At 40.7% G+C, this 20,536-nt stretch overlaps 1 protein-coding gene and 2 long non-coding RNA genes across 3 annotated transcripts; 2 read left to right on the plus strand and 1 right to left on the minus strand.

The window, feature by feature from the left end:
• Positions 1-2,127: 2,127 nt before the first annotated feature.
• Positions 2,128-4,208, minus strand: LOC135238410 (uncharacterized). The gene is made up of 2 exons (XR_010325111.1): positions 3,620-4,208; positions 2,128-3,583 (listed from the first exon to the last, which is right to left on the minus strand). It is a non-coding gene; the product is annotated as an uncharacterized LOC135238410 (long non-coding RNA).
• Positions 4,209-6,352: 2,144 nt separating this feature from the next.
• On the plus strand, positions 6,353-11,808 carry igflr1 (IGF-like family receptor 1). The gene is made up of 7 exons (XM_064323626.1): positions 6,353-6,395; positions 6,567-6,596; positions 6,841-6,985; positions 7,119-7,189; positions 7,596-7,691; positions 10,949-11,008; positions 11,522-11,808. The coding sequence occupies exons 1-7, from the start codon at positions 6,353-6,355 to the stop codon at positions 11,806-11,808; spliced, it is 732 nt and encodes a 243-aa protein (XP_064179696.1).
• A 2,106-nt stretch (positions 11,809-13,914) lies between these two features.
• Positions 13,915-20,130, plus strand: LOC135241623 (uncharacterized). Its single transcript, XR_010326057.1, has 2 exons — positions 13,915-17,517; positions 19,511-20,130. It is a non-coding gene; the product is annotated as an uncharacterized LOC135241623 (long non-coding RNA).
• Positions 20,131-20,536: the final 406 nt, after the last annotated feature.

A 20,536-nucleotide genomic window follows, 5' to 3' on the forward strand; every position in this document is an offset into this window, starting at 1 on the left:
GTCTGTTTGACTCTTCTCACCGACCGGGGGAATTTACGGTAATTTCCACCACAATACTCTCCTTGCTTAGATACACTTAGCTGTGCTGTACACCTAACTCAACAATTTCGGGACAGTCAGCGTAGGGTAATTTCTCCCCGCCCCCCAGTTTCCGCAAGTTATTTAAACGCCAGTGCAGGTTTACAACACCGACTCGACGCGACCTGAAATGATCTGTTTCTTGCTGCCTCTCTTTGGTGGGATGGGAATTGAAGCTAACACGATGAGGTACTCGAAAAGATGTCGGACGGAACCGACGACTTATTGGAACCAACAATTGATGCGATGTGTACCGTGCGAAACAAGTTTTCAGAAGCCTGCAGGTACGTTATACAGTTGCCTACTGTACTGGTAGAAATAATACAAGCACTGTATCTGTGCCATTTCTTCTGTTGTTTCTCGGAGCCATCTGTAAAACTGTATTCGAAACGTTTTTCTTCTTGACCACGAGTGGTAACGATGTTATATGACAATCAGTAATTTAAAGTATACAAGCAAAAAAAAAAAAAAAAGTTTTCCTTGCACGAATATTGTTATTTTATGCAGAAAAATACTGGACAAAGAAGTACATTGTGAGAATGAGGTCTTAAAGTGTGGGTTTACTTTGATCTCTGTAGTTTAATCTAGTAGGAGTATTAATAAATAAGTAAATAAATGTGAGATTTAATGATCACGCGATTATATAAAGCAATCTGAGACCGGTGAGGACCAGTCCCGCTTTAGATCCCCCATGAGAATGAATTCGGTATAATTAATATTTTGTTTAACATCAGGAAGGCAGGATGGTCTCTCTAATGGCCGAATGGTGGTCTATAACCGCCAATGACAGTAAAGGGCGCATCCTTGGATATATTCACCTGAACAGCGAGCAATTCACATTGTTTGGCTTTAGATATGGAACACGTCATTGAGGAACAAAATTGCGACTTCACATAAATTTCAGCTCCACCATCATTACCGACACGATCGGAACTAAACCACTGTAAGCATAAACAGTAATCAATTGGTGAGGTACCAATTTCTTTAACAACGTTTCAGATAAAACCAGAATGTCCATCCGTCGTTTCAACCCAGACTTCAAATCATACCCAGTTTAAGGAGAATATTTCTAACGTTAACGTGCACAAAGCCAAGACCAGTTCAATTTTTGCAGTCTGCTTGTACAGGACCATGATGTAGTTGAACTTTACCAGATATGGGATAACGGCAGTAGCAGCAAAATGACGCGCTTTAATTTCCAAATAAGTGCATAATTCCCTAATAAGGCAATCAGGTAATAAAGGGCACGGATGAATCATTTTGCAAAATGAAAAAGGTCATTCACAGCTGCCAAAGTTCGTAAGTAAAGCATACTATTCATCTGAGTTTGGATCGTGGAGAGCTTGCTGAATTTTCTCGTGATAATTAACTGCATCACTCGTCGGATAGTTTTTGAGCAGGGAATGAAACAATTGATAGTTACCTCACGTAATGCAGACTGGTTAAAGGCAGGAAAGCACAGATCACACAATGCACGGAAAATTTCATGATACCGGCATTAAATGGCATTATAGTACATTTTAGTGACACCATAAAAAATAACAGCACTTTTCATACATAGCAGCAGAGAAAAGAACGACAGTGACGTAGTGTGCTTGTTTTTTCGGAGCGTATCCAAACGTGATCATTTTCAGCTCCATACACACCTAAAAAACAGCCAGGCAAAAGTAGCGTCGAAAACATTTCAAACTCATTGAACATAATTTTTTTTAAATAATAATTTTAAAGCGCGTCTGGTGCGAACATATTTTATAGCTGTATCAATATGCTTTGTGTTTTAACAAATTCACACAAACTGAATGTTTAACGGAACTTTACTGAGCAACGAGTAGTCAGCCACGTAAGTCATTACAGCGACGCCGCATTGGCCTTTGGATCGTACGTCAACGTCGCCGGCATATTGGACCAGGCAAGACTGGCCTGAAAACAAATACAAGTAAACGGGGAGCTGCGGTTTTTCTGGATAATAAGCACTATAACGTTTACATTTCTCAACCGATTTCAATGCGTCATTTTCATATTCAATGGTTTATGATCTATGTGGAGTAGAAAAAAAGTTTTTTTTTCTACTCTACGTTGTATTATTGTATTATGTTGTATTATGTATATATGTAATTATTGTAATCAACGGGGAATCAGCTTGCAGAAATAAAACAAAATAAATCACGCCCACCTTGAATTTCTGACCAATCACACACGATGTTCGTATTGGTGTCATCTGCGTTGATTTCGGCTAGTTAGAACATCTTGGAGGTGCAAGAAGTGCCGGAAAAAAGTTTATTTCTTGTATTTTTTTTATTATTTTAAATTGTGTCCTTCCTCTGAAAGATCTCTGGGGCTGGACTGATTCCCATTGGCAGCGGCCCCTGGGTGTGGAGAATGTGGTGAGAAAGCTGGACTCTTCCACCAGTTCCACATGCCAGAATCCATTTTTGATATTGCAGACAGAGAACAGTCGTGCTCTATTGAGGTCTGGTAGTACATCTTCGATTGTGGGTAGTGGATAGTGGCTCCTTGTTGAGAGGTTTTGGATCGATACACACTCATAGTTTCCCAGATGGTTTCCGCACTACGATGAGGCTGCTGACCCAGTCTGTGCTTTTTTCCACAGGCACTATGATTCCTCTACTCTGTAGGCTAGTGAGCTCCTGTTTGAGTGGGTTGTAGAGGGCCTCTGGAACCCTTCTCTTTGGTAGCTTCACTGGCTCCACACGCTCATCTACTTCCAGCTTCAGTTTGCCAGAAAAAAGTCCATCTCCATGGAAGACGTCTGCATAGTCCTGTTTTATCTGCTCTTCTGTCCAGGATCTTGTCTCATCGATAGCCAGGATATTGTGGTGCTGCACTGTAATCAATTCCATTTCCTGGCTGGCCTTGCAACCTAGAATGCGTCTGTACGCGTTCTTCTTGACTACAATAAACTCAAATTTGTACCTTTTTCTGTTGCGTGGATTTGTCACTTGGAGTGTGCACTTACCAAGTGGCGTCAGAGTAGTCTTTTATACATCAGTAATACCCGACTGCAGGGCTGTAGCTAGCTGTATGCCTTTTGTGATGTTTGCAGCAGTCACACTGCTAGTGGCACCACAATCTAACTGAGATCTGACAGATTTCTTGTTCACCCGCATGACTGCGTGAACAGCTGCGCTAGAGCTGGGGTCGTTGCTCTCGGACGTTGGGCCTCACGCGATGCATAGCACTTCATCGCCTCTCTCTGATTCAGCTTCTGCATTTTCCACTGCGAGGACTGCGTTTTTTCTGCTTGCTCCTGCACTTTCGCAAACAGTAGGGAAGTGATTGTTTTTTTCACACGCTTTGCATTTTTGTCCAAATGCAGGGCATTTTTACTTTTTTCTCTCATGTTGTCGTCCACAGTGTCTGCATCGTAAAATACTCAGTTCCTCGGGAGGGTGTCCTCTCCCTCTATGTTTCTCTTTCCGTGTCACTGTATGTATTGTTGCAGAGCTCTGTACTTCTATGACTTTCACTCTCTGTCTCGACAGCTCTGCAGCTCTTCCTATCTGTACACATTTGTCCAAACTGAGATCAGTCTCTCTCAGTAGGCGCTCCCTTAAGTGTGAGTCCCAAGTGTCACACACAGTCCTATCCCTGATAAGAGAGTCTGTGATTACACCAAAGTTGCATGTTGCTGCCAGAGTCCTCAATTCAGTGAGATATTTATCCAAACTCTCATCTTGGCTCTGACTACGTGTGAAAAAATTGTATCTCTCTATTGTTTCATTTTTCTTTGGATCGCAAAATCCATCCAGTGTTGTTATTACTTTGTCTACAAAAAGATAATTTGCTGAACTCCCGACACCCAGTGTCTCACATATCTCCCTGCCTTTTTCACCAATGAGGTAATACAACAGTTTCACTCATCATCAGACTTATCTCCCATTGTCTGATCCATATACAGGTTGAAATCCTCTTTCCATCTTTTCCAGGAAAGTGCTAAATTACCATCATCAAAGTCTATTTATCCTGGAGGTTTCAGTGCATTTTCCATAGCAAATTAGTTTTTTTTTAACGTGACGCTTCGTAAGAAAGGAATGTTCGGAATATGTACTCACTACTTTGTTGCTGTATTCGTAGGCTAGCTTTCGCACGGTGTCTCATCCCGGGAGCTAGCATGTGCCTTCGTAACGCTTGATTTGTAACGCGGGTCTTTTTTTTGTTTGTTTTACGACTGGGATGTTTTCTTCTCTACATCGATGAGGTCCAGGTTTGTTTGGGTATGGCTGCCACCATGTTTCAATATGCTCTGTGTTTTAACAAATTCACACAGACTGAATGTTTAACTGAACTTTACTGAGCAACGTGTATTCAGCCACGTACGTCATTACAACAACAACCTTCCGCTTCTGGGTCCACATCAATATGTGTCCCATCAATACAATAGCTATTGTAGCAATACAATTGCTACAATAGCGACCCTACAACGTACAGCAAATAATATTCCCACTTTACTATATCATTTATTTACATAAATGTGTGTGTCTTCGTGACTGTTCTCTCCCATTATTCCCTGATCGTTTTCAGGGCACCAGTTTGCCCCAAACTGCGGCAGGCAAGACGATGGTGGGCAACCCACTAAAATGTATGAACCATGCGAAGAAGGCACATTCAATGATGGGAGTTTCCTGACATGCAGAAAATGCACACTGTGCCCCCCAGGCCAACCAACACTGGCATCGTGCAATACTACCATGGACACACGCTGCTGTGAAAAGTGAGTGCCTTTCGTTTACACGGGCTTGTATGTCCCACCACTCTATGGCTTCTTAAACTGCATTGCTTCAGTATATATCCAGCTGTAAATGTAAAATAAAAAGTTGTGTAAGTCACTCCGGATTAGAGTGTCTGGATCAGTGTCTGCTAAATGCCTGTGTAATGTAAATTCACACCTGGGACTACAAGGGCTCAGCCATCAGTCCTGGTGAGACCCCTTATCAGGCAGGGAAACCGCAAAAAACCTTTTGTCCTTTAGCAGGGGTGGACAGTAACAAAGTACATGTACTTCATTACTGTACTTAAGTACCTTTTTCAAGTGTCTGTACTTCACTCAAGCGTTTCCATTTTGGGAGACTTTTTACTTTCACTCCACTACATTTCAAACAAAATATCTTACTTTTTACTCCACTACTTTTGTGCGATATCTGCCTGTCACTCGTTACTTTGATGTATACTCCGGGAGAGGCGTTTTCGATGCGGTATGAAAGGTTAACAGTCAAAGACTGACGAAACGTTGTCAACGTTTTTTCGTAATTTCTTGGGAGATACTATTATCATTGAGGACTTCTGGGTATGCATAAGACATATGTTTGTTTATATACCTAGCTGACATCGTTTTCATATGTGATTTTTCATTTGGAATAGCGTTTTTATCGCATTCACTTCCGCATTAAACTATGACCCGTTGCCGGTGCTATATCCTTTCTGGTGGCTAAGTCGCCAGGAAACCTCAATGTATTTTGATATTTGGTAGTGAAATATTTGAATTGATGGTGCCTTTGTTCCATTTTTTTAAATTAAACTGTGAATTTGTATTTATAACATAGTTTTCACTCTTACATACAGTATGTTGGGAGGTGAACATATTTAGTTTGCCTACTGTATTTTTAAACTGTTTGTCATGTCAGCAGCCCCTGACAAACATAACCATAATAAATAATAGTACTTTTTACTTTTGATACTTAAGCATTTTTAAAAGCAGGTACTTTTGTACTTTGACTCAAGTAGAAATTTAAATTGAAGGCTTCTACTTTTAGTGGAGTAATATTTAGCAAGGGTATCTGTACTTTCACTGAAGTATAGGATACTTCGTCCACCGCTGTCCTTTAGAGGCCGTCTTTAATATTCTGTCATATTCTAGGCGAGTGTTTGTCACTTTGTCGCCATTTCCACATTTATTTCTATGGAATTAAAATCCCATGTGTGTCGCATTTTTATGATTGTGGCGTACAACCAAGTCATTGGATATGATTGGTTGGATTTGGCAGCGTCTGATCTGAATTGCATCTAGGGGTTGTTAGGGTCTGATTCTGCCGAGGTTGAAACTGAATGTGACCTGTGGGCATCTTCTCCTGTCACCAACATTTTATTGATAAATAACATCCCATAATAAGGCTGCATGAGTCGCAAGACGCCCAGTTTTGAGCTGGCTGCAACGACTAGATGAATTGCAATCGCAATCCAAGCAAACAAAATTGGATTTGCACACTAAGATGTACATCTGGTATGCATGAATCTGGTTTTGTTAGCCGTATCGAATATGAGTGTAAACAAGGCCTTGGAAGGAAGCCATGAGGTCACCCGTACCTGATCTGTCTTGCTCATTCTCTGTAGGGGAATGGTCATTCACAAGGAGTGCCAGAGACCTGAAACCCAGGTAAATTCGAAATTACATTCATGACAACATGCAGAGAAACACGTAATCTTCGCTCAGCCATGCAGACGGTAATGTTGCACATCTTTTTTCCCCCTAGACATTAACTCCCACAGTGGTAATCCCAACAGTAAGTACCAGTGCGTATACGTACAGCACATACTCCGTAGTATCTCTCCATCATTACAGGTTCACTTTTTACCTTCAGAGCATTAAAATAAGGCCACGTTGACAGGTTTTACGTGCTGTCCCAACTAAACGTTTTAAAGAAATACATAATTAAAATGGCTTTTGAATATGGGAGGAGGCAGCACTCGTTATATAGTCATAGTAGAAATGGGTGTAGTTTTTATTCGTTTTTGTTTGTTTGCCAGGAGTTCTACGTGGAGTCCACATCGTCCACATCCTCCCCATCATCCACATCGTCCACATCCTCCCCATCATCCACATCGTCCACATCCTCCCCATCATCCACATCGTCCACATCCTCCCTATCATCCACATCGTTCACCTACGGAGGTAAGTTTCCCCAGGAATCCCCAAAGGATTCCTGAGAGAGACCAAGGAACCTGGAAGCTTTTTCAAAATGGAAATGCACAAACAAGCCCCTCCCTCTCTCCCCCTCTCTCTCTCTCTCGCTCTCTCTGTGCAGTGTCTGCTGGCTGAGAGAGAGCGTGAGAGGCAGAGGAGGGGCTTTTAAGCACTCAGGTGCCTCCCCCACAGGTGCCTCTCAATTAGCAGATTTAAACACACACAGACAGCCTAGTTGCATGTCCAGGACATAACAGTCCTCACAATTTAGTCTTGCTTGGACTTGATTGTCCGCGCGCTTAATTATTATGGATTGATTTTTCTGCTTTATATTGTTTAATTGACGGTATGCACAACTTGTGATGCACTGTGTTTGTAGGGGTCCTGGTATTTAGATGCTATCTAGCTTGCAGGTAACCAGAACACTAGATACAATTTCGTCAGTAAAATGGCGAGCATTATTGGACTGGATGGCCTGTTCTCAACATTACGGTATATTATGGTAATTGTGGAATGGGAGCATGTGATGAGTTAATCCCTGAAGGTCTGTGTCAGATAAGGGTGAGGAGGACTCTTCTGATCTCATGTCTGCTTTCAGGGATTGCTGTTGTGCTGCTGTTTCCCGTCCTGCTCCTTTTGCTCGTTTTGATACTCAAGAAAGCAAAGTGTCGCAGAGGAGGGGACCCGACTGAAGGTGTGTGCGGCCATGGGGTCATGTTTCGTGGCAGTGGCTGCCACCATGCGTCAGGGGGCAGCTGTCTGAAATGTCCGTTTTCAGCACTTGGTTTCAAAGTTTATGATGAATTTGAACACTTTTTTGTTATTAACAGGCAGTCATTAATTACTTTAAGCAAGGGGTGCCCAATCTTATCCGAAAATGTCCAGTGGGTGCAGGTTTTTGGTTTAGCCCAGCAATAGGACACCTGATTCTACTTATCAAGGTGACGATTGAAGACCATGATCAATTGATTAATTGGTTGAATCGAGCGACGTAGTGCAGGGCTAAAACAAAAACCTGCACAAACACTTTTTTTTTTGGATAAGATTGGACACCCCTGATTTTTAGCACTAATTCCTTGTCTTCGTGTCAACAAGATCTCCAGCTTCAGAGGATTTTCGAGTTTTGGAAAAAAAAAAAAAAAAAAAATCAGAAAAGAAGCTGATGGTTTGCAGCCTGCAGCATTGGCTTGCTTTATGGTAAATGGTAAATGGACTGCATTTATATAGCGCTTTTATCCAAAGCGCTTTACAATTGATGCCTCTCATTCGCCAGAGCAGTTGAGGGGTTAGGGGGTGGTGTCTTGCTCAAGGACACTTCGACACACCCAGGGCGGGGTTTGAACCGGCAACCCTCCGACTGCCAGACAATCGGTCTTACCTCCTGAGCGATGTCGCCCCTAGACATAGAGCTATGCTTTATTACATTATTACATTTGGAATTTAGAGCTGTTTAAACGGAAGCATGTCTCTGAGACATACCATTTAGGAATGCAAAAAAAAAAAAAAAAAAACATTTGCAACAAATATTTTCTTTGATCTAGAGTGCCCAATCACAACCACAGATTTGCTCCATCACTGTAATACCCTCATTCCACACAGCAGAGCTCAGCCACTCCGAATTCCGCTTTTCCACCGTGAAGTCTGAGCGCTGCGTTCATGCTGCCGCGGTGTCTGACGGCTGCACAGGCAGACTACAGGTGCACAGTTAGCCACAGGCCATGAGTGATGGGGCGGGGCTTACAATTATTATTATTATTATTATTATTATTATTATTATTATTAACCTTTAAAACATTTAAAATATATTTTTTTAATATTTAGAAATATTTAAAAAGATATATAATATTCGTCACAACTCATCAACATCAGGCATTATATTACAATGCTGACTGGAATCCTTCCTCTCTGGGTGACGTTACGGTAAGTCGTCTGTCATCACAGTGAAACTCCTGGTCGCGGGCACCTCTGGTATAGTTTTGATTTGATGAAGGCTGTGTAGCAGGGATACTCAGACACGGCCCTGGGACGTCAGGTGAGTTAAATCTCTGGCCAATCGGAGGCGTTAAACAACCAACCATCAAGTAGAAAACCAACAGTATTACTGTCATGTGTGATTCATCAGCTGTGCCATTCACCAGCTCAGTAATTCCGCTGGAAATTGGGATGGCAGGTATGGCTAATTTCTCTCACACCGTTGTTATTTTCTCATATGCAAGGCTTGCTGGGACATATGCGTCTGCTCCTATTCTCCACTATCAAGTTTTCCGGTTCTAGCTTAGCAAAACAGCGAAGAGGATTCCCACCTGCAGATAAGCCTATCAAAATGCCTTATAAACCTTACAAACGCTAAAAGTGCATCTCCACGAAATGACAGACAACGGAGCAGGGCAGAAGGCTACACAAGTTGCGACCTAGGGAGCTCTAATTCTACGGGCTTGCTGATTCTTTTGTCAATCAAGGCTCGTTGGATGGCCGTCAAATCCGTGAGTACATACACTGGCCATATTTCACCTGCGTTTCTGATCCGTTTACACTTACGCCACCGCACCAAAACTGCCAAACGGTACACCCTCATCAGACTGTACAAATTCACACAAGGATAACCATAATCCACAACCGTTTCTTACAGGGTCACTTCGCATTTCTCACTCTCATAATAAAACGCTTTGCAAAAAGAAATGATATCTCATCAAAAACACATTTTCAACGTACAAAAATGCCAAGTTACTCACACATACAAGACATACCCCGTCTATAACTTATTCATTCAGACTGCCAAAATCCAGGCCTGCGATTAAAAGTATTGATATCAAAATGACGCCAAGTTACTGTACTACAAACAATATAGGCTATCTTGCCTCACTGAAATTACAGAAGATGTATTCCAAAGCAATGCTACCCAATATTTCCTCAATTCTTTGAAGATCCGTTTAAATGAAGGGCAAGTTTGGGGTGTGATGCAATTGCACCGATATGAGTGGAATGGTTCTTTCGTGGTTCTTTAGGGGGAGACCGCGTGGGTGTCTGTCAGTTGTCTGGAGGACATCTAACAGACGCCCAGTGTTTAGTAGCGATACTCTGCTGAGGCTGCCTGTCTGCTCTGGTAATGGTGAATTCATCTTGAGGATGAGAATTCATAAACGGTCTATGCAGTTGTTTAGGGCCACAACCGCTGGGGGGGGGGGGCACACGACCATGAGGGGGGCCACACGATCCAATGTTTATCTGAGGTAAACAACGTTATTTTCGCAATTACGTTATTCATCCCCTATCGCGGAACTAGCAGTATTCATTTTAAACGGAATGGCAACTGTACATTAATGTAATGTAAGAAGGATTTTTCCAAGCGAACCCCCCCCACACCCCATGTTCAGAAGTTCAAGAATAATCATACTTTCCAAGAAATGTGGAAACTCATCAATAAAGTTTCGCCAGGTGCAGCGTCTTTTACTGCTACCACAGAGTGAATGCATAAGGAGGCGATGATGAGAGCAAACATTCGGTTACGCTATTCCAAAAGTAAAATTAGACATGTTATACATTGTTAGAAAGCTTATTCTGTCACCTTTTGGATCGATTAATTGTCAGCCAAGCCATATTGTACTACAAAGGGCGACAACAATGTAAACAATGTGTGGTATTATGCACAGCTATTTTGGAAGGTACCCATTCATCACAAATGACCATATATTTCACAAACGGATTGTCCAAGACAATATATGACCACTCATTTTCGAAAAGGACATCTCTATGCATAAAACCAATGGTAATGTTGTATATTTATTCTATATTTAGTCCCAGATATTGACAGTAGATTGACATGGTATAATTTTATTTATTTTATTATTCAGTGAGTAGCGTTTTCACTGCTGCATTGGCATATCTTAGGGCTATTGTGGAATGTGCCTTAATCAATGCTCACATGACTTCATGTCCTTCCCTGTCCCACAGTCAAGAAAAATGTGAGCTTTTTACCACCATACAAGGACAAGAATGTGGATGAGCTTTTAGGTAAGTTGCAAGTGACCAGGAGTGTTTGCATTAAACAAGCTCTACACTTCATTACAATGCCCAATAATTTAACCTCAGGAAAGTAGGTTTGAATTAGAACAAATTGAATTAAATAAATGAAAAATTATAATATTGCCTAAAATGCAAAGAGTAACAATGTATATTTGTTAAATGTAATCTTCTCTCCATAGAATTTCATCAACCAGTAATGTGATGCAGTATTGTATTGTACACAGATAAAAAAAATATATGGCTTGAATTTATTTGATCATACTTCATGGAAGAAAAACTATTTCTACCATTTGACAGATAATAAAACCACATGAATTTTATCTGGAGAGATAGAGGCAGACCCTCATTGATAATTTATCAGAGTGTTGTTCTGACCTGCATGCAACAGCCTTCATCCTCCTTAAAAAAAAAAAAAATTAAATTAAAATTAAAATGTTTTAAGTGATTTTTTTTAATGACGCTAAATCAAGTGCGAACTTCCCCACCACCCTTTATCGCCAGCTGTCCGCATACAGGAGGCTCCGCTGCAGTCAGTGCTGGATAACCTGGACGTCCTCGAGGAGCTCGTCATGCTGCTGGACCCCGACAGCTCTGTTGCCAAGACAACGCGCCACGTGGCAACGCACTGCTCTTTCTCCGCCACGTGGATCAACTACGCCTACTCCATGAGGACACCAGAGCCCCTAAAGCCGTGCGGCGCACACGTTCCCATGACTCGTTCCTCGCCACGTGGATACGGCGCAACGATGCGGTGGTCTGGCCTCCCACTTCGAGGGACACCTTGCTAATTCACACGATTCATAGCGATGTCATTTTCAAAGGAAGTCACTATTTTTTACCGAGTGGGAATCAGGCGGGTCATATTCACAATGTGCACGGGGTCTAGACGTATCGGCGCACAAAATCGCAGTGCGAGCATGGTACTGAAGCAAAGCAGTAAACGACTCTTTGTGGTCATAAGACATAGCACGACAATGTGCGAACAGGATTTCCAGCGCACATGCGCTCAGTTGTTTTTGAAGGGGATTCCTTTAAACCATAGTGGGCTATATTATTCTAACGATTTCTTAAGTGTAATGCACAAGTCATTTTCGAATTATTTAATATTTAAGATTTTCATTCGGAAATGGACCAACGCAGGTGGAGAACAACGAACTCAAGGGTGAATAACTCAAAGAATCTTAGAACTGAAAAAAAACACAGAACAGAACACAGGACGGAACACAAGCAGGGCGGCACACAGGCAGGACGGAACAAGCAGGGCGGAACACAAGCAGGGCGGAACACAGGCAGGACGGAACACAAGCAGGGCGGAACACAGGCAGGACAGAACACAAGCAGGGCGGAACCAAGCGGCCAAAACCAGACTTCGTTTTTGAAGCTCATTTCCTGGTGTTGTAGTTCCTGGTTGCTCACTAGCGCCACTACGGATGGCTCCAGTATAGGTGTTTTCATATCCGGTTTCCATGTAAGTCTACGGTACAAATGCGATCAAAATACAAAGTCAATAATTTTTTCTCACAAGAACAAATAGTCATAATAGGTGATTTTATTCGTCTTATGACTGTCCATGGGTCGATTTCATGATTTATTGCGTCATTTGGGCACAGTGCCAATATTTGTTCTGGACCAATGAGGTACAGCTTGCGTCACTTCCGGATTACTGCGGAGGACTGAGCTACAGTAGGGGCTAAAATCTGTGGTCACCGGGTGGGAGGTGGCGTCTCTTGGCCTTGACATTGCGGCTCCGACCCGGTCCACCTGTGCGAAGTCAGAAAATGCAGGCATCCCATTTTGTAGTGGTTTCATTATAGCGTGTGCTATTTACAGCTGCACTAGACGACCATAAAATAATCCTCCTCTGAAGTTTTGCGGTAGCCGAGTCATTTTTACATTTTCTTTAGCCCACTTAACCAAATAATTAGTTGGCAAAAGCGTAATCAGCTAACGCTTATTTGCTATATGTGGTAGTCCAGTAGCCTATGCTAAAACAGTTCGCAACTTCGGCTACCAAGCCATTTGACTAGCTAGCTAACCCTAACCGGCAAATATTCCATCTGCCAAACGTATTTGACGGCTTGTCAGTCGTGTACATTCCGTAAATGTCTACCTGGGCTATGCTGCACGAATGTGACAAAGCTAAAAGCTAGCAAGAAAATAATAATTAGAAATTCAATGTACATTATTTTTGTCTTATGCAACAGGTGGAAAACTTGCTCTTCAAAGTGCGTTGTCATATTTACACGCCTGTAGATCAGTTATTAAAATACTTGATAGATTTGTTAATCACCGCTGACAGTGTTAATTTTTATTCGGTAAAAAGTGACTTGCGAACGATCGGTCAGCTAGCGTCACCCAGCAAGTAAACACCGCAAACGGCAATGGAGTAGTAGCAGTTAATGGCTCATTAACTGACTGTGGCGAAAACCTACGACGATAACTTGCTTGTTGGTTAACAGCAGGTCTACCAGACAGTTATATGAAAATTAGCCTAGTCAAATCACCAGTAGTCTACACATCTCTGATTGATTGACCATCAGTGCAGTCGATGTTCTTCCATTAATTACATTACTATACATTACAGGCATTGCAGAAAGCAATCAACAAGAGATACAACAAATGTTATAACCATAACCAGGAACAAGTATGACGAAACCTTCATAGGAGAAGTAGCTACCGGTCCAAGTGCAAGGACACCGCATAGTTCAACTTTAGACCCTGAAGGTTCAAACTGATTAACACTGACAACGAGAACAGCAACAACGCAATCTTGGAAAACTAAAAATAAAACAAAATGCAGTAGTCTAAGACAGTTTATGCGCCTAAATCACCTATGAAACAGCTTGCAGTTACAACCCAATTTAGTCATTACAGGGGGAAGGAGGGATGGGAGAGGTGCAGCCTGAAGAGGTGGGTCTTCAGTCGTCGTTTGTAGTTCCCCTGTAGTTCATATTGCTAATGCGTGAGCTAACCACGGATAGCTTACCTAGCTCACTGGCAAGCTGATATGCTAGCTAAGCATATTCGTTTTGCCGAGAAACATAAATTGAAGATAACTGAACATAATTGTATTATTAATGTCATACATATACCGTGATTACATGACACAGTACAGTCACGGATGGAAATTAAACTCCGTAAACATTTGATCATATATTTTAAAACATAACGGCAGACAGTCAGCTAGCCTCAAGTTCGTTCTGCAATCGTTCGTTCAGGTTGATGGGCTTTTCCGCACCGGACTGTCAATCACATTGTAAAAATCACAAGACCGCTTAACTCTATGGTTTTGGCTCCAAATCGAGAACATGGCCGCGCCCGCCATTGAGCTTCAAAACGTGTTTTACAGACCCACGGAGAGGCAATGGGTGACGTCACAGTAGCGTTGTCCATATTGTTTACAGTCTCTGGGCGGAACACACACAAGCAGAACAAAAGCAGGCAGATACATACATTAACAGAAATGAAACGCAAGGAACCAGCACCCGAGTCAGGAAACAAAGAACTTAAATAGACAAGGGTAACAAGACACAGGTGAATTCAAAGAACAATCAAACCAGAAAAGGAGGGGATAACAAGACACAGGTGGGTGAGATATGTCCATAGACCTGACACTGCTAGTCAGTGGGAAATAAAAGAGCGTTTTATTGATTTTAAGGATTTTTCAAAGAAAACGGGGGAAGAACTTGCTAGAATGCTACTCGATTCCTTTGAGACCATGGGATTGACATTAAAGACTGTAGGGGACAAAGCTCCATATTCACATGTAGCAGCTTTCTCCCTGAGTCGAGTCACAAAACAGTCAATTGTCTCACCTCCCTCCTGTTTGCAACAGCCAGAAACGTAGCGCTCATAAATCACATTTTTAGCTGGTTTAAAGTACCATTCCAATGAGTTTAGTATGACGGTCACGTCCGCTTGCTCCTCATTGCTCAGATTCAAGTTGTGTTTGTAGACACGTCGACATTCCGCTCCCATAACACTCCTCGGAGTCGCCGCCTGGACCTCCTCGGGTTTGCCCACTAGCCCTGTCGCTAAAGCATGGTCTTCATATTCTGCCCGGAAGATTTCCCAATTTGCACTCAGATTGCCACTGAGCTCAATCAGAGCTGGAGGGGGTATGGTCGCGGCCATGCCGATGCACTGCTGCTGCTACAGTATAGCTAGCTTTAGCAAACAAAGAACTTGCAAAACTCACTTGAGAGCTCTAAATCTACGTAGATGCTAAATCGCCGAATCACAGGTCCACTTCTGACACCATGTTTGAGTTCGTAGTGTTATGAAGACGAGACCGAACACCACGTTAGTTGATGAGCTTTGGCGGAGGCAACGGGGGCAGGAGGGCAAATAACAAGCACACCCCACAGCAGGCTGGGAGACTATGTAGCTTTACTGTAATACCATCCATAACAGTCTGTTTTATTTCGTTTTAACATAGCCTACTTTGTTTAGCACTGTAAAAACAAACATTTTACTTATTTGATTTAATCCAAAACGTTTTGAAAATTTAAATCTTTGTTCTGTTTAAAGAAATAAGTGTTGACAGGGGTGCAGATGGGGGGGGGGGGGGGGATTACATGGGCTGGGCGGTTATAGGGACCCCTATCCATCCCTCCAGATCGGGGTAGTTGTATAAACTTAAAAGTTGAGTTGAGACCTTTCTTTTGCTCACAGTTTGGTCCCTCCCGCTTCAAAAATCTCTCCCGCGCCCGTGAGTGTTAATAAAGGGTTCATTCTATTCTACTTATGCTGTCTTTTTGAAAACAAAAAACCGTCGGTTTGACCAAAATATTAATTTGATTTAATTTGACTGTCGCTAATTGAAAGCACGTTTTCATCTCTTTTAACGGGCAATGTCGATCAGTTTTATTTTGTTTCATTTATTAACACTGTCACTACTTAAATATGCTATGGGCCTATTGTTTCATTTCCTATTTAAAGTTACAATCTCGAAGATTTCAGTTTCGTTCTCTTTGGCGGTACCAATGGCGAGAGGCGGTAATTGCAGGTGTGTTTTTGGACCTCACTTCCAAACAGTGTCGCCTATGTGACGTCAGTCAGTTGGCACCTGGGCCACTGTAACTATAACACTTACTAGAAAAGCAGAGGGCGGTCTAGAAATCCTTGATTTTAATGACATTATTAATACATACAAAGTAAACTGGTTTAAAAAATGCTTCATTACTCCTGATTCAATTAGGTATTTTATACCGAGCCACATTTTTAACAAAATTGGAGGCCTTCATTTTCTATTATTATGTAACTACTCACCGACTAGATTACCCAGAAAACTATCAAAATTCCACCAGCAGGCACTTTTGGCTTGGAAAATCTGTTATGTCCACAATTTTTCACCCCACAAGACCTTATTATGGAATAACACAGACATATGTGTTAGAAATAAATCATTATTTTTTCCCAAATGGTATCAAAGAAACATTATTCATATTTTTGACGTTTTTGATAAGAATGGTGATTTGCTGTTATATGAGCAGTTAATGACTGTACACAGTTTCCCTGTCTCTTTCAAAGAGTTTAACCCGTTAATTAAAGCCATCCCAAATGGATTGATCCAACTTGTTAAGAGCCATTTGAGTTTTGGAGAAAATAAAATTATACATCCTAGACTGGTTTTAGACAGAATCGATTTATTAGATAAGAAATGTACAAATACGCATATACGTGATATATTCCAAGGAAAAATCAAAATTACTCCCAGGGGAAAGTTTTACTGGAGGTCACAAATTATGGACATAAACTGGAAAGTGGCATGGTTGACACCATTCAAATATTGCATTGCAAACAAAGTTAGAGAAGTTCATTTTAAAGTCTTGCACAAGATTTACCCTGTGAACTCTGTTATTTCAAAACATGTAGACAGAGAATGTCTGTTTTTTGTGAGCAGAACAAAGAAACTCTCCCCCATTTGTTTTTTGACTGTAAAAGTGAATGATTTCTGGAAAGAGCTGGCTTCCAACATCTTTGAGCTAACTAATACAAAATATAGGTTTGTCCTTAAAGACATTATTTTATATTATGATAACAAGAGAGATAAGAATCTGGAATACAATGTAAATTTTTTATCCTTTTAGCAAAGTTTTATATACATAAACAGAAATTTTCAAACTCCACTCCCAAATTACAACCTTTTCTTTTGAAAGTTGATTCTCTCTTAAAATCTTTGAAATTAATAGAAAACAAAAAAAGTGATATGTAACTAACCCGCTATGAAGAACTGTTTGAAAAAGAAAAGCCCTAATTTTAGGCTATTTATACGCTATATCTCTCTCTATCTCTCTCTCTTTCACTTTCCCTTCATTGCAAATTGTACCACGATATTTGTATTTTCATATTTTTGTGTATGCATTCTGAAGATGTTATATTGCTGTCACTGATGGACTTCATATTTCATAATAAAAAAGTAACTATAACACTTACTATTTACTGAATAAAAAATGGTTGTTATAAAAGTAACATTATGTACATATTCATTCATTGTCTAACATTAGGCTAACTTAAGCTGTTTTTACAATGCCAAGCCAGGTTAAAATTCTGTAGCAGACCTTGGGTAGAATTAGTGATGATCAATTTCCACAGATGTTCTTTATCCACCTTTTGTCTTCCCTACTACTCTAAAGACCGCCATTGTTAAACCTCTCCTGAAGCAAAACAATTTAGATGCCTTTCTCCTTAATAACTACAGACCAGTATCAAATCTTTCATTTTTAAGTAAAATTTTAGAGAAGCTTGTTTTTAATCAGCTAAATGATTTTATGAACTCCTACAATATTTTAGAAAAATACCAGTCTGGTTTTCAGGCCAATCATAGCACTGAGACAGCACTAGTCAAGGTTGTGAACGACCTCAAGTCCAATATGGATATGAAAAAAATTTCTATATTAGTACTACTTGACTTAAGCGCTGCCTTTGATATGATAGATCACTCAGTTCTTCTAGGTAGACTTCACAGTCTGATTGGCCTCTCTGGTATTGCTTTTAACTGGTTCAAATCTTATCTTACCGATAGATAATTTTTTGTAAGCAAGGATGAATGTTCATCTAACAGCTATAAAATGAACTGTGGTGTTCCTCAAGGTTCAATTTTAGGTCCTACACTTTTTAACCTTTATGCTGCCACTTGGAAGCGTCATCAGCAGGCACAGCATAAATTTCCATAGCGATGATGATGACACACAGCTTTACATTGCCATGTCTCCTGATGACTAAGGGCCAATAGATGCCCTTTTTAACTGCATTTTAGATATCAAGTTATGGATGGCAGAGAATTTTCTACAGCTCAACCAGGACAAAACTGAAGTCTTGGCTATTGGTACTGAAGCTCAGAGAGACAAACTCAATGTGGAACTGCAAGCACTGGCATTACACCCGTGTCAACAAGTAGAAAACCTAGGAGTTATCTTGGATTCAAATCTTAGTTTTGTACCTCACCTCACAAACATAACTAAGAATGCATTCTACCATCTTAAGAACATTGCCAGAGTGCGACCATTTCTCTCTCGAGCCAACACAGAGACATTAATGCACGCCTTCATTACCTGCAGGATTGACTACTGTAATGCTCTACTTTCTGGTCTTCCCTAAAAAGAATTTAGTTCAATTGCAAGTACTGCAAAACTCAGCTTCACGTGTGTTGACTAGGACCAGAAAGAGAGCACACATTACACCAATTTTAAAGTCTCTGCACTGGCTACCAGTTTGCTTCAGAATTGATTATAAAGCTCTTAATGGTCTTGGTCCTATTTATCAGATTACGATAGCTTACAAACCCTCTAGAACCCCCAGGTCTTCTGCTAGTGGCCTTTTAATCATCCCTAAAGTCAACAAAAACCCACGGTGAGGCATCCTTTTATTACTATGGTCCACGCCTCTGGAACAGCCTTCCTGAAGACCTGAGGGCAGCAGAGTGTCGATATTTTTAAAAGTAAACTCAAGACCTACCTTTTTAGTCTGGCTTTCAAGAGTTTTATTCATTTATCTGTTTTTATTTATTCATTTATTTACTTATTTTTTAGTCTGGATTTTAATTGAGCTTTATTCATTTATCTGTTTTTATGACAGCGTTTCCTTAGTTCCTCAGTTTTATAAATTTAAAAAATCATTGCTTTGAGTATGGAATCGGGGGGGGTTGTTGTATTGTGTGAAGCACTTTGTGTTACATTTAACTTGTATGAAAAGTGCTATACAAATAAAGTCTGATTGATTGATTTCCCGGTATGAACATCTTTACACTGCAGAGAAGAATCCGCGGGATTCGCTGTGGCTGGTGCAATTATGTATCTCATGCACAATAAACATAGTCTTTCTCATGAATTGTTGTGATATTTTTGAAACAACTGCCTCGCTGTTATCCCTGGTGTTTCTGGTTTTGCTAGCTAAACTGTCCGCGAATAAAGCTGAGCTGGGTGTTAAATTAGCAATCAGAACAAGAAGCATAAAACAAAAACAAAGGAGACAAAAAAGGGCATCAAGGCTGAAGGAACATATGAGGAAGCGTAATAAAAGAACAACAACGATAATCCATACTGCCGTATTCTTTTATTTAGTTTTCTCCGGTTTGACATCTTTACACAGAAATCAGACCCGGCTCTGCTCCACCTATACCCCGGGGTTAATGCTCTGTGTAAAGACGGCTTTATTCCGATCATTATAATATATTGATGAACTTGATGGCAATGTAAATAATAGTAACGTTAAGGCCAGTTCAGATCAATGATTCGCAACGAGACAAAACGGTTTTAGAATGTTGCAGAGAAAATTGCAGCGTTGTGAACTGGTTAGTTGCAGAGCATCTGAAGCCGTTGCCTGGGGTCTCAAAAGGCCCACTTTGTCAATCGCCAAGTGCAGTTTTAGAATGTTTACAATCAGACGTCTTGGAATTTTTTTTTTCGGCGATAGACGGTGACTCAACAGACATTTATTTTAATGAAAATCTTCGAGATTATTACTTTCATATCTAAAAATGTTTAGGCAATTTGTTTAAACGAATGTTTAGCACTGTAAAAAATATTTTATTTGTTTCAAAAAGTTTGGAAGTGTTAAATATTTGTTGTTTATAGAAATGTGTTAATAAAGTTATGTTGTTAATTATATTCTACTTATGCTGCCTTTTCATGAACAAAACGCCTAAAAAAATAGGTCTTTCTTTCTGACGTTAGACATTAAAAATGAAGGGCGACACTCATTAGAAGGACAATATCAGTCATGAGAAGCAGAAGTGTTATAAAGTGCAATTCCCCTTTAACCATCTAATCGTTTATGCATTTTATCGCATTTGCACCGATTTCACCATTAGCTTCTAGCACCCCCCCCCCCCCCACGACCCTGCCCAGGATTAAGCAAGTGTAGATAATGGATGGATGTATCAATTATTGTTTCTTTTTTGGTATTTTGGCATCTTGCAGATGTATCTTTGACATTCTGAAAAAAGCCCAGCACAAATAAAACTGAACCGAATTTAAATGCGTTAGCTACGGTATATCACAAAGCCAACTGCTG

Source organism: Anguilla rostrata, chromosome 1, assembly GCF_018555375.3.
Source record: "Anguilla rostrata isolate EN2019 chromosome 1, ASM1855537v3, whole genome shotgun sequence".
NCBI classification, from domain to species: domain Eukaryota; kingdom Metazoa; phylum Chordata; class Actinopteri; order Anguilliformes; family Anguillidae; genus Anguilla; species Anguilla rostrata.